Source organism: Poecilia reticulata, linkage group LG17, assembly GCF_000633615.1.
Source record: "Poecilia reticulata strain Guanapo linkage group LG17, Guppy_female_1.0+MT, whole genome shotgun sequence".
Lineage (NCBI taxonomy): Eukaryota > Metazoa > Chordata > Actinopteri > Cyprinodontiformes > Poeciliidae > Poecilia > Poecilia reticulata.
In genome coordinates this window covers 14314153-14337042 of record NC_024347.1, presented here as the reverse complement: position 1 = coordinate 14337042, position 22890 = coordinate 14314153, and the positions used below count along the sequence as shown (strand labels likewise).

At 38.2% G+C, this 22890-nt stretch overlaps 2 protein-coding genes across 3 annotated transcripts; one reads left to right on the top strand and one right to left on the bottom strand.

The window, feature by feature from the left end:
* Window positions 1-14: 14 nt before the first annotated feature.
* On the top strand, window positions 15-17855 carry rc3h1b (ring finger and CCCH-type domains 1b). 2 transcript variants are annotated; one of them, XM_008433814.2, is made up of 20 exons: window positions 15-1157; window positions 2915-3343; window positions 6568-6688; window positions 7506-7745; window positions 7885-8060; window positions 8227-8427; window positions 8547-8679; window positions 9329-9447; window positions 9729-9841; window positions 9924-10160; window positions 10292-10497; window positions 10949-11331; window positions 11426-11584; window positions 11731-11883; window positions 12076-12298; window positions 12550-12637; window positions 12774-12870; window positions 13087-13278; window positions 14118-14221; window positions 14523-17855. In XM_008433814.2, the coding sequence occupies exons 2-20, from the start codon at window positions 3113-3115 to the stop codon at window positions 14677-14679; spliced, it is 3333 nt and encodes a 1110-aa protein (XP_008432036.1). In that variant the 5' UTR covers window positions 15-1157; window positions 2915-3112; the 3' UTR covers window positions 14680-17855. The 2 variants fall into 2 exon arrangements, with proteins under 2 accessions (XP_008432036.1, XP_008432035.1); XM_008433813.2 differs by having other exon boundaries at window positions 13060-13278.
* On the bottom strand, window positions 16625-22810 carry LOC103479409 (glyoxal reductase). The gene is made up of 7 exons (XM_008433811.2): window positions 22496-22810; window positions 20907-21155; window positions 20592-20693; window positions 19979-20070; window positions 19578-19760; window positions 19432-19491; window positions 16625-18778 (listed from the first exon to the last, which is right to left on the bottom strand). Exons 1-7 carry the CDS (start codon window positions 22569-22571, stop codon window positions 18683-18685), a joined length of 858 nt encoding a protein of 285 aa, XP_008432033.1. The 5' UTR covers window positions 22572-22810; the 3' UTR covers window positions 16625-18682.
* Window positions 22811-22890: the final 80 nt, after the last annotated feature.

Here is a 22890-nt window from a genome sequence, read left to right as displayed (position 1 = left end):
CATATTAGTGCTACCCGAGTGTCACCTCAACAACTCTATTCAACATGGCACTGGAAAACAACTTTCTTCCTTTACAGATCCACACATCTTTGTTGTTCTTGTGCAATTGATCTTATTTTCTCAGATCTTTTGTCATTAACGATAATTGTTGCTGGTGCCTGTCTTCAGCTGTCACTGGGCGACAGACGGGATACACCCTGAGCAGATTGTCAGAGGGCAATACAGAGACCCAGTGCACAGACAAGCATGCATTCTCACAATCATATCTAAGGGCAGTTTARAGACACTAATTACCTTAACAGTGGGAGGAATCCAGAGTACCCAGAGAGACCCCACACACAATACACATATTCCATACAAATAGACCCTAAGGCTGAGATTTGAAACTTTGACCTTCTTGTTGMAAGGCAACAGTAACTGTGYAACATGCAGCCCACCTGAAAATATGACCAGATCTTTGTATGTCACTATTGTAAAATGTGACTCACAAAGTTTAATTTTCTGAAATTCCTTGAAAATTACAAAAAATAAAAAAACTTTGGTCTATAGCAGACCAATGCCTGAGTTGTTTAGGGCTGACTGTTAGCTGGGGCTATAGTGTCAAATGATAGCATATTGGTTATCTGTCCCACGTGAAAATCCAACAAAGCGAAACAAAAACAACAAAAGTGATATTGTCTCTTCCTATAAAATTCTTTGCACTTCACTTACCTTCGTTTGTTTGTCCACATTTCATTCGTTTTTTTTCATATTTTCTAGAATATGTTGTCTTTTTTTCATTTAACAATGTTTTACTACGTATACTAATAAATACTGTTCTGTAATATCAGTATCCCCTAGTAAGCCTGAAAATAAATATTGTGCTGKTTTCTGTCRCATGCCACAAAGACAATTTAAAACGAACCACCATGTCTCAGTTTTTAGTTGTGCATGTCGTCCAATGTCAACAGAGGGCGCTATTGACCATGGTTGCGCGCGCACAAGCACACGCACGTAAACACGTCCGGGCCCAGCTAGCTCTAACCGGCTAGCAGGACTGTTGACAGTGCACCTCCCCGAAACATCGGCAGCAGCGAAGCTGCACAGTCGACATGGCAGGAAAATATCGCAACAGTTTTGTAAAGAAAGATGAAATACTTCCAAGTCATTTGGAATAAGTGAGTAGTAACGATAATTATCATTTTATTATCACGTGAAACTAACATTAGTGGCCATAGTGTTAGTTTAGTCAAGTTAATGACGCATAGCGATGGTTAGTAGCAGACATAAAGATATTTAGCTAAAGGGAGGAGTTGCTAACATTTGTTCGTTAGCCTGTTAGCCCTTGGTGTTTCTTTTTACAAGAAGCGTTCAATTAAACATCTTTAAGACTGGATTAACGCATTTCAATAACGCGAACTTTAAATATCATTTCATATTGTATTGAAATGGSTGCCCATTATGTGCACAAATACATTTACATTAAATGTTTGTTTGCTAGGGCCAGATGCTAGCGTTACATAATATCACAGCAAGTCAAACGATAGTCTACCACTCATCTGCTACCTATCGTTTTCTTGACCAAAGATATATATAGCAACTAGAGTTCTCGACAGAATATGAATTTGAAGTCTACAGTGACACTGAGGATAATAACTACGTTATAGCCAAATAAACCAATGCCTAAAACAGTTAAATCGATTGCTTTGAACTAACGCCGTTTACTTTTTAGCTAAGCTAGCCAACTAGCCTCCCATAGCCTACTTAGCTAGTAGTTAGCCAGCGAGTCGCTTAGTTTGTCACATACACAGAATCATTTACAACAAAACACAAAAACCTTATGTGTCATGCTCATCGAATAAATTACACAAACTCTCAACATTGAAGTCGTAGTGTTRCGACTTCCTAAAGGCGAGATTTGGCATCTTGCTTTAGGGACTTCGGTGACGGCTAGCTCGGTATCCTTTGTCCATAGTCATAGTAGTTACAGGCTCCTGTTTGCAGGCCCCACAGCTGTTGTTTTTCTCGTTCACTTCGGTTGTGGATTTTAAGCATGTCTTCTTATATTTAATATTTGGTTTGTAATGGGTGAGCTGTGTACGCCAGAGAAAATGTAATTTTACTATATTATACGATGGTAAAATCGTAAACCTACTTGTTTAGATTGTAGTTTTCAGATACATATGATCAGAGATGTTAGCAAATTGCTCAAAAAGTGTTGTCTGTGAAGAAAAACTATTTCATCTGCACGGACAATAAAAGAAGATTTGAAAAATATACCAGGATAATCTGCTGRTTTAAAACRAACCAAAAGCTTAATTTCAAGAATAATTTATGGCCTTTAATGTAAATATAAAACGAAGATTATGACCCACAATCTAAAAAAATGAATACTTTGTTTAGCCAGTGGATGTTTTGCCAGTTTAGTGGYTAGAATAAACATCTGTAAATGTGATTAGTAATAGAATTCTTATTCCACCAAAAGCTAGTGATAACTGATATACAATTACATTTTCACCATTAGAAACAGCAACAAAGGATATTCTGCCATGGAATAAAGGCATTCAGCTTGCATATTTTTTCAATGTAGAAATGAGCAAATTGTGAAGTTTATGTGTGCAACTTTTGATACAAACTGCATAGTGTGTGCTCATTATACATCAGTTTCTTTTTGGAATAAAGGTACTTGAAAACGTTAGCTCTTAGACTATTTAGTTTTGTTAAACTAAAACTGCAGCAATAAGCCTTGGTTATGTGATGAATGGGAATTAAAAACAGAGCAAGTAAAATGCATAACATGACAATATTTTTATTTGTAGGCTTGGAAAGAGTTGAGTTGATTGAGTTGTCACAACATTTTGACATGTCTGCTAAATCGTTTAATTTACCAAAGATCTTAACAATATCCTCTTTTCTTTTTTTTCCTCTCCTGCAGTATTCATCACGAGATGTGATCCACCATCCACAATGTGTGAGGACATTTAAGAACGATTTAGTTCGGAAAAAAACAAATCTTGATTCCAGTGGAATCTTCCATATATCTATATATATATAATTATTATAATTTTTTTTTCCTTTGTGTTAATTCTTACTTACATTTATATATACACACCCATCCCACCAACATATAACCATGCCTGTGCAAGCGCCACAATGGACAGAGTTTCTGCTGTGCCCAATCTGCACACAGACCTTTGAAGAGACTGTTCGCCGGCCCATCAGCTTGGGCTGTGGACATACTGTGTGCAAGATGTGCCTGAACAAGTTGCACCGCAAGGCCTGTCCCTTTGACCAGACGGCCATCAGCACAGACATCGAGCAGTTACCTGTGAACACAGCCCTGTTGCAGCTGGTGGGAGGCCAGGTAAGACATGAGCCTGTGTTGGATTTGTCAKTCATTACCAAACAAGTGCAGCAGTTCACATTGTCTGTGCAAAGATCCTCTCAATGTGTGGCCCTAAAGGTAATATTGGGGTTGCAGAACAGCTTAAGACACTCTTTTACACAACACATTAAAGGGATTCCTTTAACCTCATTAAGCAATGAACTGTATTTTATTGGTTTACTGAGTGCTGGGACAATGTGTAAAGCTGTATTTCTGTGAGGCAATGTTTAATCAGCAGGGTGAGGCACAGCGGGTTTTTTTTCTTCCTTGAGGCACAGCTGATGGCGTCGGTAGTGCCGTAATGGAAACTCTCAGTGCATCAATCGTAAAACTAATGTTTTGTCAGATGCAGTCCAGGTGATGGTGTGTGCTGATGCTACGTTATATGATACCAGACTGACTAAATAATGTCCCTAGTTACATATGTACAGAAGTTCCTTGTACATTTTCTTCTCCTTCTCAGTTAATAAATATGCTTTGACATAAGTCCATGTAAAACTTGTATAAATTATATTTTAGTAATAGGATCCAGTGTGTGTACTGTCCCAAGCTGAAGCAATCTATAGTCATGTTTTAATGTTGCAAAAATAGATTCAAAATGAATGATGGTAACATGTTAGGACATTAGAGCCATAAGTTGGTGTGACTATAACGTCAGGAAACCAATTTTATGGAAATTTGCTTAGTTCATGTATAATCAGTAAAATAGATGATCAGCTTCCCTTTCTATACCGTGTCAGGACTACATAAAATGCAATATTTGTGTACAACATATTGTTTAAAAATATAATGGGCAAATTTCACATAGTGAATTTGGTCACCTATTGAGCAATTAAGACACATTTCTTGTCTTATCTTATATGCTTTTCATGATTGGGACTGAAGAGATAATAAAATGTTAACCTCAGTACAGTCACCGTTTTGTCTTTTAAAAATGATAYGCATTCAATGGACTGATTAAAACAATCTGTTCCCTCCCACCAGAACACAAAGCAAAAACAAATTACAGTCTGTATATCAACTTTAGTGCCAGAAATTATACAAGACTGTCTCGTGTCTAGCTTTTTAATRTTTGTTTCCATTTTTGGCTTGCTTTCATTTTAATTAGACATTACCTCATGAGATATTACAGCTACTCATTTTTAAAAAACGGATACATTTTAACTGTCTGTGTTAAATTAGTTGTTAAAACTGTAAGAAAATAGAAACCGAAACAGTGACGGTCCTCTCATGTTTAAGCAATTATCACACAAGACAGATGGATTAAACCTACCTCCTCCCCCGCAGTAACAGTACCGGGCATAAAAACACAATAGTATTTATCCAAGTATGAGCAATTATCACATGGATTAATTCAAGCTGGGATTCACAGTTGAGCTGCAGTTGCTTAAGGTAAAGCTAAAACATCTTCCTGAAATGTATTCTGTGAAGCAAGTTCAACAAACCTGAGTTTTTGTGTTACATGACTTGAGAAAACCTTAAACTGGACTTTGTAATGGTTAGGATGTTTCTCTAGCTCTCTGGTTCCTTGTGGTCTTTTGATGTTGTGTTGCAACGTAAAAGGAATGTTTTAACAGGGTAGTTAAAGCTTTTATTATTTTCTTCTTCTTTCACTTAAAAACAACCTTCTTGACAAATATCAACAGATGCACTGGCAGACGAAGCAGTGTTTTCTCAAATGAGTATTGTTTAAATGTATTATTCTGAGTGGTGAGCTGTGACCTGCTTTGTGAAAAACGAATGTCAATGAAAATATTTTGTGGATAAATTGGGTTATTTTTTTAGAATTTAGGTGAATGTGTAATTGTAGTWCACAGTCTGTTATTTCAGTTCATGTGACTCAACATTGAAGATCTGTCTGTCTGATGATGGATAATTGTTGTTTCAGTCTGACTTTTCTGTCTAACGGTGTTTTTTTTTTTTGAATGAGGCTTTCTTCTTACAATCTGCACAAAACAATAATCTTATGCTCTATCATCACTTTAACTTACTGTCATGTTAATTATGGTATATGAACTTCTGGTCTTTTATCTTTAAATGGTTTAAATTATATGATCTGTACCAGCTAAACAAAAAAAAACCTTTAAACATGTTCCAAAATATACAAGAACACACCACAGTTTGCTCCATATAGTTACCTATCAAGGAAAGAAGAATGTCTCTGTGGAGCTCGCGTTTTTCCTCTTTGGTTGTTCAAACACAACAAACAAAGTTAGTTTAGTGCCTTGTTGATGTTTGCTCAAGCTGTTGTTAACTCAGCATTGTGGAATCAGACRAGTGACAACAGTGTAGTTGGAGAGGAGCTCTACTTCTGGTTCTGCTCACTTCACATCTGCTCATCAACTCAACTCTGACACTACCTGTTGGACAGAGGAACAGCAGTGGTGGTTCGATCTCTAACCACCTTGCTGCCTTGTTCATGTCWCATATCACACTGATGTGGGAACAAGGTTTGGTCGGAAAGTGTTTTGTGACCGTGGCAACAGACAAATGTTATGACCTTCAGTAAGTAGGTCTTCAGCCTGCTGGGTTTAAGGTGCCAGGGATGGAGGATCGCATTATATTATTAATTAATTGCATTCTTCCCAAACTCGACAGAGGTTTATTAGAGGTGGTGTGTAAAAGAAGCACATTTTACCATTAGGCTTTAAAATAATAGATGATAAAMTGACACCTGACTTCAGAAACATAATTTCAGATGATGACAAAGGCAGCTTTCATGTTGTACTTTAGTAAGGATTATACTCAACAGATTTATGCAATTAATGTGAGATTTACAAATTTTACTATCACATTTTTTTTTTTTTTTGCAAAAATGAATATTTTAATAAACCGTCATAATCTCAGTTGTAGATCAGAATGATTGGGGTAACTGTTTGGGTGGTCATCATTAATATCATTTGCATTAATATTTGTATGTTAAGCTAATTAGATGTTGGAGCATAGTTTAATTATCGGCACAGCAAAACTATAAGATCGATCAGGATTGGTGTAATAAGTTAAATGCTTCTGAAGTATATTCTACTATTACTATAAGGATGCAAACCTTCTCTTGTACGGACATACAATTAGGTCTGTTTTTTCTTTGTTTTAAAATGTTTCCATAAATAGTAGTTTTGTGCTCTGTAAGTACATTTTCTGCGCAAAACACATATAACACACTACATAGTGACCAAATTTTGCTCTTTTATTTTCTCCTCCAGGTTCCCAAGGCTCAGCCGGTTGCCTTGATTACAAGTCCGGAGGACACTCAGAACTATGAGGTGGCTAGACAGTGTGTGGAGGAGCTGGCCCTCTACCTCAAACCCCTCAGCAACACCCGAGGTAACCAACTTATTGTTTGATGCCTTCATTCARCATAACCTACTTTTCAGCCAAAATTTACATGGAAACTCTTTTCATTTAAAAATGTAAACAGTTACATTTTTAAATGTTTCTGTTTCATACTGAAAATAACAGCTTGTTCAAAATGTTAGCTTTTCTGTTTAATGGGRAATTATACAAAGAACCTAAAAAAGTCAAGTTTTGTGTTTCTGTAAAAATATTTTAAGCTTTCTGCCTCTTTTGCCTTCTAATTACAGGGCATATMCCTGTATTTAMCTTGTACAGACAATTTATACAAATAACATCTTAAACACGTTAAAGAAATATGTAATGGCTGCTTTTATGCAAGCCTCGATGTACTGTTTTTATTTAATAACATTTAGAAACTCAGCCAAGTTAATGTTTAACATGAGATTGAGAAATAACTGCACATTGAACGATTGGACACACTTGGAATAGAAAAAAACCTCTGTAACAAAAGTAAAATTGGCTTTTTGCATTCTAACTTATTATTACAAAGTATCTGAATGAAACAAAATGATTCATCAATATTTTGTAAGACAGCAGTTATGAATCTCAGAAATAACCAGTGAGATTATTGCTGAGGAGAAATTRTGAAAGATGCYGCAATGAGGGAATCACAGGTTTAGAGGTTGATATCATTTGACAGATAAGTATTTTTATCTAGCCTATTAAGAGTACTATATAGTATATCATGTTCTGAGAAAATCGCTGTGTACCATGATTAAAATTATTAGATTTGGAGATTCTAGATGCGAATAGTTTGTAAGAAATGTATGATTAAATATCTTTCCAGGTGTGGGTCTGAGCAGCACAGCCCAAAGCATGCTGAGTCGACCCATGCAGAGGAAATTGGTAACTCTGGTCCACTGCCAGCTGGTGGAGGAGGAGGGACGGGTCAGAGCCATGAGAGCGGCGCGCTCTCTTGGCGAGCGAACTGTCACCGAACTCATCTTGCAGCACCAGAATCCCCAGCAGCTGTCCTCTAATCTGTGGGCCGCTGTTCGTGCACGGGGCTGTCAGTTTCTTGGCCCAGGTAGGTGTCTGTTACATGTCAAGTGACACCGCCACACAGACAGTAAATTATTCTGCTTGTGTTTAATTAAAATTTCAGAAGCCTTTGAAAATCCACTGTTACTCAAAAATGATCACCGTTGTCTCTTCTCTGACACCAGCAATGCAGGAGGAAGCCCTGAAGTTGGTTCTCCTCGCTTTGGAAGATGGTTCTGCTTTGTCCAGAAAAGTGTTGGTTCTTTTTGTAGTCCAAAGGCTTGAACCACGCTTCCCTCAGGCCTCGAAAACCAGCATAGGCCATGTGGTACAGCTGCTTTATAGAGCTTCCTGCTTCAAGGTACGTCAACAAGASTTACTCTAGTGCTGCTTAATGGGATTGATTGACTCAACATATCTGTAACATGGTCTACGCAGAAATAAGATTTTAACAATCTGTGATTTATTTAGAAAATACTGTATTGAATGTAGGACGTTAAAATATTCTCCCTCTTCTGTGACTTAAGGTAACCAAACGGGATGAAGACTCATCTCTCATGCAGCTGAAAGAGGAGTTTCGTACGTAYGAGGCTCTGCGGCGGGAGCATGACTCTCAGATTGTTCAGATCGCCATGGAAGGGGGGTTGCGCATCGCGCCTGACCAGTGGTCTTCTCTGTTGTATGGAGATCAGTCACACAAGTCACACATGCAGTCTATCATAGATAAGGTATGTGACAAAGCAGTTATTTTCTTTATTTATAGTTTTGACTCGAGTAGTCACAGTAGGCCAGTTATTAAGAGATTTCTGCACGCCATTATTTTCTGTGTCTTTTTCTTCCGTTGCAGCTGCAGACCCCGGCATCTTTTGCTCAAAGTGTGCAGGAGCTGACAATTGCACTGCAAAGGACTGGGGACCCAGCCAACCTCAACAGACTACGACCCCACTTAGAGCTGCTGGCAAACATCGATCCCAGTCCCGGTAAGAAGCACGCGAACGTCAACTGTCTTGCTTTTAGAAATTTGCAAGTTAGATGAATAAAGATGCACCAATCAGAATTTTGTCATTGTTTTTTTGTGTTTCAAACGCTCTGATTTTGTTCCAAAGACTGTAACATGAAATATAAAAACAGCATTTAACATTTGTCCTTTCTCTGTTAATTGAATTATGRGATTGTGATGGAAGACCACGTTTTAGTCTTTATTATGAAACAGAGAGAAGTTGGTTATGGATTTTTTTATTGTATTTTGCATCGATACTTGTCATTGGCATTGTTAACATTACTAAAACAGTAGAAGTATCGTAGCCAGTGTAAGTTTAAATCTCAGAAGGGTAAAACAGAGTAACTGTGCAATAATCCATTAGCCACACGGTACCTGCTAAACTTGTCTTGCTTTTTTCAGCTTTTTCAGTTTCATTTTAAATGGCTTCTTGCAACTCTGCACTTAAATGTTTAACACCTCATAGACAAAAAAACTGACTAACTTTAGTGTGAAAGTTATTACTAAGTGGTTGTCAGCTAAGTTCTTTGAGAACCCATACAAATAATGTGTAGTTTTGTCTAAATCTAATGACTTCATGAATGTTCTCATTTTCTTTCTCTTTTTTTTTTCTATATCCAATGTTTCAGATGCTCCTCCGCCAACATGGGAGCAGCTTGAGAAGGGTTTGGTAGCAGTGAAAACAGTAGTCCATGGCCTGGTTGATTTCATTCAAAACCACAGCAAAAAAGGAGCTGATCCTCAACAGGTCAGTGTTTTATAATTATTTTAAAGACTCAAGTAAACCTAAAAAAAAAATACTGATCTGCATTAAATCTGTGCTGTTCAGTAAATATTGCAATATACTTTTGGTCTGTCCTAGTTTTATTGATTGTTGGTTAGCCTTCAAATAGACTTGACCGAAAAACCGAATGCCTTTCCTTGTACATTGAAAGTTTTGCCTATTTAATATGTCAAAACGTCTTCAGACAACAAGTTTTTACTTGTTGTTCCATGAACACAAAGGTTATGTTGTCTTGTTCTCTTCAGCCTCCTCAGCACAGCAAGTATAAAACATACATGTGTCGTGACATGAAGCAGAAAGGCGGCTGTCCTCGTGGCGCCAGCTGTACCTTTGCCCACTCTCAGGAAGAACTAGAGAAGTGAGTAAATATGTTAAACCTTTATCCACTATCTCTACAGCATTTTGTTTGGTCTTTTGCAAAGCCTTTTATTGTTCACCAGGTATCGTAAGATGAATAAGCGCATGGCGGGTCGCTCAGGAGTGGTGTTTCCAGATGACGGCCTTACTCCTGATGTAACGGTGACCAGAAAGCATTCACCAGTCACCAATGGCAGCGGCGCGCCAAACTTGCCCCAATTAGTCGCCCGGGGCACCGATACAGTCCCATACGAGTTGCTGTCTAAACCTGCCAAGATGGACGGAGGAAGTCCAAGTGTTCCTGGATCGCCACCAGATGTGTAAGTGCCTAAAAACTGACCGGCACCATTTAGTTACACTGATTTCTATGTATGTACAGATTTGTTGGGTATGTTGTAACCAAAGAAGAACATGGTGCACTGTGTAAAGCTGAAATGCTTCATTCCTTTAGCCTGGACCCCATGCCCAAAAGCGGTATACCACTGCCACCTCATGCAATGGCTCACCCCAGGATACCAGCAGATCACCTCACAGGGGTCAAGCATATCCCCGGGGTCGCCAGGGGCTCTCCAGTTTATCCTCAACCGCAACCCCGTGACGTATATGACATTCGTCCCCCACCTGCCTCTCAGTATGAGCCGCCACAGTACCCAGGAGGTAGGTTTAAAARGGTGTTCAAATAATCTTGTCAAAGAAAAATGTGTGGTTTTTGTTTTACTTCCCAAGAAAATCTGTCAATTTAAAGCAACAGTAAAATAAAGAGAAACAACAGAGTCTTTGCTGAGTGTTAAGTTCTCATTTGCTGCATGGGCCAGAAAAGCTAGAGTAGTATACATTGATTCTACATTTTAAACAAACTAAAATGGGAGTAAAACAATATAATTAGCTCCTTGTATTGTATTTCACCTAATGTTGTAGAAGTATTTGACTTATTCAAGAATATCACATGAATTTTATCTTTAAAGCCCCTTGACAACTACTGTTCTGTAAACTGTAGAATAAATGATCAGGAAAGCACAATGGTGTGTTTTACCTAAACCAGGATGGTAAAGATCTATATTTTGTGGTCTTAAAATAAGTTCTTGACATTTTTTGTGTGTTTTCCCAGGTTATCCCTACCAACAGCCAACACAGTATGTCCGGGAATACATCCGTAACCCCCCTCCGCCGAGTGAGTCAGGACCCCCTTACCACGACCCTTACAGTGGCTACAGCGCTCCGGACCGCCCCTACCCCTCCCAGCACTCTGGCCCACCTTTTCCCTACTCCCACCCATCTCACTATGACAGAGGTCACCACGGTGCCTACAGCGCTCCTCCCCCGCCCCCTCAGCCTTATCCGTCTCAGAGGGATCCCCTCGATGTCCCGCCCCCCTCAGCGGGGCAGGCCAACTCTCTCTACCACCAAGAAGTGAGTTCCCGGGACAGATATGCCCCAGACGGCTACTATCCTCCGGGTTCCCAGCCTCCACCTATGAGGACCTACGTCAGGGTATGTCAGCTGTGRATGTTTCTTGTTTTGAATGCAGGTGGTTTAAGCCATCTGGAGTTGACTAGTGGTATTTTTGTATGTGTTGGCTCATAAGGGGTCACAATACAGCGGTTCACAGCCCAGCCTGGACTATCTCCACCGACGACGGCAGGAACTGTTATCTCAGCTGGCAGAAAGGAAGGTGATCTCTCCTCCACCATTTGCTGCCTCCCCCACTCTTTCACATCCCTTCCCCAGCGACTACCCCCCTGAGGTTAGCACAGTATAAATTTTCTACTTTCACATTACGCTGTTTACTTCCAAAAAGCAATCATGTTTACTGAGTCAAAATGCTCGAGAGCTCATTGTTAGACAGTGTAGAATTWGTYTTTAWTAATAACTTTGTTTTCTTGCTTGCAGTATGGCGACGAGAGCTCCAAAACGATGAAATGCAGAGAGCCCGACTACGCGGGGCAGTACTCGCCCTGGTCCTGCGAAACCATTGGCTCTTATATTAACTCAAAGGATGCCAAACCCAAGAACGTTATGGCTCCTGGTACCATGGAGATGATGGTACGTTCAGATGAGTGACTCCTAGTTATTTCTGCTGGGAGTGGGAAATGTGAAACAAGTTTTCTTTTTGACACATTAATTCAGTTTATACTAAGGAACCCTTAATTCAAGCTCTAATGTCGATGGACTTTGTTTTGCTCCATGTAATGATCTGATTATCTCTTCTTTCTGTCTCCTCTTTGTTTCTGTCAGAATGTGGACGATAAAGGTCAGAGGGAGCCATCATTGGAGGCCCCTCGCAGGGGAACAGAAGTGAAAGATGATGACCCTATTATACCTTTTGGCCCCCAGCCCACTGTGTCACGCTTCGGCGCCATCTCCCGCACTTCAAAGACTGGCTATCAGACCACTGGCCCAGTGCAAGCTATGGCTGCCACTCTCCAGAACCCCAACTCTAAACACATGACCATGCCTGGTAAGATTTAAATTTGGATATCCGACTAAACGCTAAAAAGTCACTAAAATTGTTTTTCTTAACTGATGATAAGAATCTTAACTGWTTCTTATTGTAAGGAATTGTAATTCCTTACAATTCCTTTTATTGTAAGGAATTCATCTTTTGTCTTATCGGGTACATGAGTTCAATTAATCTCTGAATTAATGTATGAGCCAGTATATCAGCGATATCGGCTGATGTTTGTCAATATCATCATCTTCCTGCTGTAGATTACTCATATGGAAGTCATGGAGGATGGGTTGGAGCTTCATACCCCTCCCACCAGACTGCCTCCTCAGCTCAGGGACACTTTGAGCGGTGAGCCCTCGTCCCCCCCCAAACACCTCTGTTGATTTTTCAGTTATTTTGATGYGATTTAGTAAGTCTTATGAGTTCCTTTAAGTAAGTTTGAGACTTTGAAATGTTGTTAAACCAGTTCGTTGTATTTTCACAGCCTTCCCATGACAACCCCAGATAGAGAACAGCTAAAGATTGAGCTGCAGCAGGTCAATCAGCAGATCACTCAACAGACCCAGATGCACAACATAGAGGTATGTAGGATGGGTCTGAAGCTGAGCTAGAGTAATGTGGTGCTTTAAAAGTGAAAAAAGGAGAATGAAATCAAGTTATGAAAATGTTTAAATTTATATATCTTGCGGCAGATTTTTGTTGTTGTTGTTTTTTTGCCCACATTTTCCTGTTTCCACACTCTTTTTACCTACTTTGTCTCAATGCTGCAGGCTGCCAGTAACTCTTTGCTCCTGCAGAGGGAGGCCAGCGCATTGGTCGTCCAGCCTGTGCAACCCAGCCAGGGCCCAGCTGCAGTGGTTCCACAGCAACCGCAGCCCAAATGGCYAGTAGGGGGTGCCGGTGTGTCAGCTGTCTCCAATGAGCAGTTAAGCTTGGAGCTCCACCAGGTGGAGAGAGAAATTGGCAAGAGGACCCGAGAGATGGCTTTGGTAGGAAACTTTCTGTATCTGTGTATGACTGGTTTCTAATAAAGCTGACGGGCAGATGTGTTCAAAGTGTTCACGTTCTCTTCTGAAGTAGAAGTACAAATAGTTGTATGAAAAAACTGGTAAAATGACAGATTGAACTTCTTTATTTAAGTAAAGGTATAAAAGTACAAATTTTGTACCCAAGTACAAAAAGAAAAAAAAAGTTATTTTACCTTCAATAATACAAAATGACTTTCAATTAATTCTAAAATACTAAAAAAGTTTTCGTCATACAAAATGCCTTACAACACAGATGACTACTACTAAATAACACCAAAACATACAAGCTTACCTATTTGTGTTTTAGAGGATTTGACGGCAAGTTCTTGAACGGCAGAAGCTCATGGTTGATAAAACGRTGMATTTGCCACAAATYGTTCGTTCGTTGAGCAGACAACGTGGAAGCGTATGAGCCAATATATCAGCGGTYTTATCCTTTAAATAAGACCGTTGATGGGGAAAGCCTCAGAATTTGTTTTTCCTTTATTTTGCAATGTTACTTCATTCATGTTTTTCTTCTGTTTTTGATATTTTTGACATCTGACTGTTGCGTTACTACCATTTTGACAAGCTTTCTGTCCATGAGGTGGACATTTTAAAATGGCTTCACGTCATTTTCTTTTTCCCCCACCATGAAAGTAATCTAAGGAGTGGAAAGCACAAATATTTGTCTTAACATATAAGGAGTAAAAATAAGAAGTTGTCAGAAAAATGAATACCTAAGTACAGATGCTTGACAAACCTTACATTATTTGACACCTCTACTGTTTTTTGTTTTTTTTTGTTTCTCTCCATTGCAGGAAAACCAAGTAGCTCATGATGTTCAACAGTACAAAATGCAGCCTGCAGAGAATGGACAACCAGAGCACGAGAACCAGCTGGAAGAAATCTCTCTGGCTCTCGGGTGAGTATAACCTTAGCTCAACTTTGTAAGAGACATTAATTTTTCATCAGATGGCCAAATTCTACATTAAGTCATTGCAGTTTCTGTTCAACCTCCCCTTTCAGGTTTTGGAGGTAGTTGATTGTTTCCCTCTGCTGCTATGTATCGGAATCATTTTGTTGTGAAGTTATGGCAGCCTGGAAATAAAGACACCATGACAGAAATTGGTGTCTTTTAATGTCTTTTTTTTTTTTTTCTTGCATCTTTTCTGTCTTTTGTTCTTACATGTGCTTATACAGCTCTTTCTCCACTTCTCATTCAGCGAAGTATCCAACGGCTCCAGCAGTCTGCAAGAAAATGCAGTGGGCGGGTCCATGCTGTCGCTGACCAATAAGACGGCTGCATTGAGCATGTGTTCTGATCCAGTTGTYGCTGGTTCAGAGATGCAGAAGAATGGCGTTGTCCACTCCTGCTCATAGGAACACACACTTATGTACACACACTTACACACGCACGCACACACAAACAAACAAATGCATACAAGATGCTCATTTGAAAAGCATGCACAGGCACACATACACCCATTCTATTTAGAAGATGAGCAGTATCTGCCGTGATGATTTTCTTTCTTTTTGTTCTGTGAATGAGCTTTTTTATGACTTTCCTTGCCTGGAAACCAGAGCATATAATAACATTTCTTGTGTGTTATTTCTTTTTTTTTTTTTTTTTTTTTTTTTTTTTTTTTTTTTTTTTTTTTTGTACTGGTATTTGATTAACAAGGCTCAAAATTTATACATCAAGAAAAATAAATGGTGGTGATGATGACAGCATGATAAAACGCCATAAAAGCAGAATTAAACTTACCCCCCCTCCCCCACCAAAAAACCAAAACAAAACAAAAAAAAAAGCAGGTCGTTTGCCTGTAGGGCCAGACTTGTAGTTTGAACGGTTACATGCACAGGTGCACCAGTTAGAAAGCACTTTCACATCACATTCATTTCAAGGAGCTTTGTAATGTGACTTTAATATAGGAACGAGCTAACGTGTGGCTCGGCGCTCACCCCCAAAATAGTAACGAGAGGTTGGCCAGACTAAGACGTCTGTGGAGGGAAAACACATAAATTTCACTCTTTATTCGGCCAAAATGGACACGTCAGGTGCTTTTTTTTTTTTTAGAAATGCATTTCTTCGGGAAGTATAATTTTTATTATTTTATGAACAACATAATTTTTCTATTTCATACTTGAAAGCAGTATCTATTTAATGAAAGCATTCTGTTTTAAAGATTGCAGTTGTGTTGATGATGAGATTTCTTTTTCGATAAGGGAAATATTTGGTGCTTCTCTTGGTTGCGGTGTGACCTTGACGTGGTTTACGTTCAGCACCTTTCGCCTGCGTTTCTGAGCACAGCTAGGCCTGGCTCATAATAAAGTATGACATTTTTCTAGTAYTAAGGCTAATAAAAWTTTTTTWAAAAATTCAAAAGCATTTCCCTCACCAGAGCTTYTCTTCTGGCCACACAGAGGCCTCCCCATTGGGATTATCTTGTCACTTGTTAACATAACTTCTATGAAGTTGCCTTCCCTTGTGTTTTTTTTTTTTTTTTGCTTAATTTTGATTGTTTGCTTTACATTGTTACAATTTTGGGCGGCGCAGCTTACCTCCCGAAAACTTTATGAAGCATTGCTGAAAACGTGTCCTCTTTTCTTTAGAATATTTGCATTTTCTGCTAATCCTGGGAAACCTTGCTGTTGTTGAGGCTCAACAATGGATTGCAAAAACCTGTTTACAGCTTGAAGAACAGCAGCGTCAGTTACTGAAGAGACAAATCTGCTGCTTCTTCCAAACTGTCCTCAAGTGCATTTACGACGACTGACCAAAAAGTCAATTTAATATTGGTCCTACCATCCCTTGCTGTCTTCGTCACCACCGTTACTACTGCGATAGCTCTTTTCTTTAACAGATGAACTGTTTACCACTGATTCTCAACACGGAGCTCTCTGCCTTCTGCAAACAATTAGCATGAGTTCATGTGCTCGAACGGTTAAAAAAAAAAAGATAGAGTTGCTCTGGGTCAAGTTGTTGTATTGAGCCCTCATTTTGCTTATAAACTGACGGACAAATCCCTGATCACTGATGAATTCAGTTCAAGGCATAAACATCAGGTGTTGTAGGGCGCCTCTTTCAATTTGTCAGCACAAGGATAGCGATGTTGTTTTCTCTCCATCCACACTTGGAAGCCTCAGGCTGCTCCTTGCTACATTTATTGTTTAGGTACACAGCTCACTTATACATATGAGTATGTATACATACATTAATATACTAAAGCACTATTAATGTGCCACCTCTTACTCTACTTGCTCAGCATTTATATTAAATGATCTCTACTTAGAATCAGCTAAATGTTGTTCTTTTTTTTTTTTTTTTGTTTCTTTTTTTTTTTTATTTGTTTTTCTGTCCACTGGTTGCCAACACAGACTTTATCCTTTTCCAGACGAAGGACCTCTGTGTGCATTGATGTGTGTTCACTTAAATCTTTTGTGTTCAAACAAAGTTGTTCTTTATAGAATATGCTTCCGAAGAAGACAAAAATCTGTAACTTTGGAAAAATTTATATGGAGATGTTTTTTCGTGTGTGCTAGATTGTATTGTAGGAAACGTACCCTCATTTTTCTTTTTTTTTTTTTTTTCTTTTTTTTTCCTTTTTTTGTTTTGTTTTGGTTACTCCCCTTTAATTGTGCTGTACCTGGTCGTAGTGTTAAGATTTTAGAACAGGTTTGGGTCTTCTCTCCCCCTCGCCCCACTACCGCTCCAGTGACAATAACCAGGAAGTTTCTTAGATTTCATTTCCTCTGAAATGCTCTTTTTACATTATTTGTTCAAGGAGCATTAGATCTGGAAAAAAAAAAGAACGAACACATCACAATTTAGAGTCGTACCAATGAGAGCTCTAAGTTTGAGAAAGCCAAAACTACCAAAAAGCTTGTTCTGCTTGGTGGGTCACCGCAGGTCTGAATGAGCCTAACACACCTATCCACTTAGCAGAGCGTTTGTGCAGTGATTGTATGAGGGAAGTTTACTTTATAGTAAATGGCAAAGATGTTTATTTCAATCTTGTGTGTTTTGTTTTGAGTGAAACTGCTGCCTACACCCTTTTGATGATAAAAAACAACCACCCACACCCTTGACCACTGACCTCTGTTACTGCTGTTTGAGGCTCACATTTTATTCTCAGACTTTCTGAGGAAATTCACAAATGGATTTTTATATTATTACTCCCTTGTAAAATATCTCTTAAATTAAGGTACAGGTTTGATTTCAGCAAGAAAAAGACAAAAAAAGGTTTTTATATGTATATTATACTCCATTAAGGAATGTCTAGAATTATCTTCCTCCAATGTGGATGTAGCCATTAATACGCCATTTTATGACTTTGTAAGAGAATTCACTGTGTGAAAATTGGTTTGCATTTTTGTATAATACAATCTGCTTTCTTTTTTTTTTGTGTTTGTTTGATACGAGAGGGAGCTCAAACTGGAAGTTTGAAGAAAGGAAAAAAGAACCTGTGAAATTGAAAAATAAAACAAAAAACAAAATGTAACTTATGTGCAACAGTGATTCTGAGGGGGAAAGATTAAATGATATTGCTAACTAAGGCTTTTCTCGTCCTTTTGTGTCCTAAAAAGTTAGAGAAATGTAGGAGTTGCTGAAGTTACAGCAGTGTAACTTCAGCAACGTTCCACACAGTCCTGTATATTTTTTTTTTTCCCCAATAGTTGGCGCTTCAGACGTTTCTGTTCAGATCCAGTATGGGTTGTTATCAAGGCCGATGGTTCAATTTGAACCTTTTATGGCATAAACTGTGTTCTAGATCATTCAACAACTCGCATAAAAGCGAGTTTTTACTAAATTTCTGCAAAATATGAAACGGTACTGCCACACTTAACATACTTTTATTTTTATTTCAATGTTTAACACTTTTAAGTCCCATCAMWWAAGATGCAGGCATTTACAAAAGGATCATGTACCAAATATTAAAGCACATAACTGTATTTTACTCCTGGTAAGTTTTATAGTCTTGATTTTTAGACTTTGAAAACCAAATATATGAGAGTATTATTTATTAAATTAATTGATACGGTTGAAAACATAAAATTTATTCCCAACATTAACTGTACACAATTTGAAGATTTATTCTAAAAATGTATCCAATGATGGAAGTACTACAACAATTATAGAAGATAATCGWCTTCAAATAATACTAAAAAAGTGAAATTGTCACGTTTTAAATACGAAACTTTAAAGGAGGTAAAACTACAAAAAGCCTRCTAACCACACTGAATTCCCATGCAKTTTGTCATGCGAAGTTAAGACTTGAAGGAAATCCTCATCAGTGCCCCCCTATGAAAAGACCGTTTCCCCAGCTGTCACTCACAAAGTTATTACCAGGACTTTCCTTCCTTTTGYTTTTCCTGGTCAATTTCAATCCACGTTTGTAGGATCCCAACTTATGTGCCGTCCATCATGTAGCTTTCCTAAAGCAACCATGTCTTTCTCATCGAGTTGGAACCCAAACACCTGTGTACAAGATGGCAGAAAGTGAAATACAACAGTGTGAAATGTAAAATAAATGCTAGAATAAGAAGTTTTATCTTTTTTTCCCCCCATTACTTAAATTTTAAAGATGAGGCCAAAGATCACTATGTCTTTTAAATTACTTTGTAAGGTTCTGATTTTAACTTGCAACATTTTTAATAAATCTAGGCATGTTTCTGGGTGTATTTTAAGGCAATGCCTCAAAATAGTTCTGTCAGGAGGAATGGGCTACAATTTGATCAAATCTTTGAGGGATGTTTGCAGAAAGATGCAATTTTTTTGACCCAAGATTTGCAGTTTAAAASGTGGTTCTGACAAGTACTAAGTTTTATGTAAACCTTTGAAATTGAGGAAAACTAAAAATATTAATCGTACTCATTTTTCTGAACTTAGAAAACTGAAATTATGACATCCTAACTGGGCTAAAACAGGAAATCTTTAGTGTGATTTATTGTAAGCTAAATCTGTTTTGTGCCATTTAGATTACATCATTTTAGAGTCTGGTGAAGATCCAATCATTTAGAAGGTAAACCTCTAAAATTGACAGAAATATCATCCTTAGTTCACTGGACCAAGATCTTTCCTCAGTGTATGGATGTTAATAAGGCTCAAAAGACAACAGGCTCATAACTCACTTGGCAGTTTTCCTGTATCCTGTTCTTCTTGATGGACTTTGGAATTGTGACAACTCCATTCTGGGGAATAATTTTTTAGAAAATATAACTTTGGTTAACAACAAGCAGAGACAAAAACTACTGCAGCAACGAGACAATGCGACTACCTGAATACTCCAGCGAAGGCAGATCTGAGCAGTCGTCCGTCCGTGCTTTTTTGCTATTTGTTGTACAACAGGATCATTGAGGACTTGACCCTTGGCCAGGGGACTGTAGCCTTCAAACACTATCCCATTCTTCCGACAGTACTCCATCAGGTGTTTGGGCTGTTGGAAAGGATGATACTCCACCTAGCAAAGTTATTAAATGAGCATAGCAATGTTTTGAAGCATCTGTGAAAGGACCATTAAAAGAAAATATTGCAGGGAGTCGGACAACAATTTTAAAAGTTTACCAATCCTGAATCTAATCTAATCTAATCTAATATAATATAATATAATTAATATAATCTAATCCTCTAATTGAAGAATAAATAAACTTAAATGAACTGAACGAAAGGGAAAATTACCTGGTTAACATGTGGCACCACACTACAGTCTTCCTTCAACTGCTCCAGGTGGTGGACCAAAAAATTACTCACCCCAATAGCACGACAAATCCCTGCAATGATAAAGTCAGACTATAGCTGTAACATTGCGCTACGTCTAGGTTTGTGTTCTGGCTTTACAGACACAATTCCAGAAGACAGAAGAAAGCACAAGAGTYYGTGCTGTGATTGGGAAACATCTGTAAAGTAATTAAAGTCATAACTAAAATTGAAAAAAACAATTGTGCAAACAAGTTGAACRAAGCTGACGGAYTGGTGGAGCTAGCTGAGTGGGGTTGTGATCTCTGGAGGTCATTAGGTAAATGCATTACATTTGTTGTGTTCAACTAGGCTGGGTTTGGATTGATACATAGGCTTGAGAAATCAGTCGACTCACAAGTCTTCCCCTGGAATAGTTACTCATTATAGAACACRTTTTATGTATCTGAGTCGGAAAATATTCCAAATTGTGTTTTAAAAGTAGCCAAAGTGATAGAAAATCTCAGGAAGGTGCAACAATTAACAGCATGAGCAAAGTTTCTGCAACATGCTGCCCCCGTGAAATCAGTTTAATRTTTACATCTAGTCCTTCTACCTTTTTTGTAAAGGTCCTCCAGAGCTTTCCATGTCTCAGCTCTAATCTCTCGGTTAGAACAACCARGTTTTAATGACTCCGGCCAATGCATCAGGTACAGATCTAAAAAAAGAGAGAAAACCTAACCATTACACATGCAAACAAAAATCAAACAAGAAGATGTCAGAAACTATTAGGTAAAAGATGAAGACAGTAAAGGAAGCAAACTTTTATTTTAACTTTCATTACTAAAGGCTGGTTTTTAGAGAAGCTTTGTGACAACACATTGACTAAATTACATTTGTCTTACAAAGCTATATCAATTGTACCTCATACCAAAATATTCAACCCCCATTGCTGCGCAGGAGTTCAGGCAAGCTTTTTGTGCAGCTTTGTATCCATAGTCCCCAGGCCAGAGTTTGTTAGTGAGCCATAGTTCACTTCGTTGCAGCCCGCTCTCTTTGATAGCTTTGCCCAGCTTCTCCTCACAGCCATAGCGCTTTGCTGTGTCAAGGTGGCGAATACCAGATTCAGTGAGAGCGTACAGGATGGCATCATGTGAGTATCCGCCATGATGAGATGTACCTGATAGTCAAAATACAAAAAAATAAAAAATAAATTCTCTGATGAGGAAACCAAACATGCACCTGAAGAAACAGAGGCAACAGARCAGATGCAGARCATTGTGGCATTCAATGAAGATTTGATCTCTCAGATTTTTTTAAATAAAGAAATACTGTTGAGAATTTACTGTCTTTGACTTGCAGGCTTTTAATGTAAATCTTTAAAAAAAAAAAAGTTTTCTTGATGATGATGCACAACAGCATCGAGAATGAGGGGGCCAAGGACTTCTCCCATTGGTCTGCCACAAGTCAGGTGGAAAAGCACATCATATCTGAAAGCTTCATGTCCTGGCAACTTTACAATGCAAATTTGTTAAGGGTGAAGCACTTTGACTATTTCTYGAGAGACCCAAAATGTGATAAATTTTTCCACAAACCTTGCAAGGAATGGCTAAAGCATGCTATAGTACGAGATAAGGACAGGGAATTACAGTCTTGGTGCAAAAATATAGTTCTATGATTGTTAAGCTGTTAGGAATTAAGCAAATTCCAGAGAAAAGCCTAGGAAAGCCAAAAAAATAAAAAATCATCTGACCAATACCAAAAAGACCCAACAAAAAGCTACACTTARTATAATACTGCGCATGTTATAATATACATTCAGTTCCTTTAATTGTGGCACTTCAAAAATAATCACCAAATTAATTAAGCTGTAAACAAATTACTCGTAGATGTGCTATGAATTCTATAACCTTGACAAAAACCTAATATAAGCTTCCCTCAAAATATTGTAAATCATTGGACAATGATTTACAATTCATATATTAGCAAGCGAGCTTGTTCCAACACCCTCATGTGTTTCAGCAAAAACGTTGTTAAAATCACAATTCTGGATGAGTATCGATYCCGATGAATTGTTTCGCAGCAAYRTATTTAGTGGCTTTGCAAACAACGTATATAAATATCTAGAACATTACAAATAAACTTTTCTTGGAAATGATGTTAATTTATGTTGCGTTTTCTTGTTTAATACTTATATTCACAATTGACCACACATCCTTTCGTCAGATAGCGGTATTCACTTTATTGATAATTTACTGGTTCCACTTCTTCTTCTTCTTCTTCTTCAGAACAGTGCTGCCTACAGAAAAGAACTCGCTCTCATTGCCCCCAGTGGACAACTGCAGTATAACATGCTAAACAGAAAGTGACAGGATAGAGAACTTGCCTTTCAAAACAAATTAGACAACATGAACACATAACACAAAAAAACACAAAGACAATTTAATATGAGAACACATTCTAAACATTTTCTTTTGACTCTTCCAACTTTAACTTTCACATTTGAAACGTAATACAGACCTAATCCAAGTATTGGGATTTCCAGACCATTGGAGAGTTGGACAGTGGGACACCTCAGGGCTGGAAATAACGGCATGCTTCTCTGTTTATTCCGTTAAACAACGAATCCGAAAAATAATGAGTTAATATTTACGTTTCTTACGTCAAAACTACACTAGCGCGTTTGATTAGTGTTCTGTGTGCAGCTGAGATTTAGGACTGCTGAGTCTTTTTCCGGTAACATTATCCAACAAACCAAGACAAGATAGATTCTAGAGTTCTCTTAAAAATACTTACATTAAAAAAAAAACAAAAAAAAAAAACAACCTCCCCACATATTTTCTCCAATCACCTTTTACGTATTTACGTATGGAAGCGTGGCTCAACCCATTTTTCCATGTCTGGCTCTAAAAGCA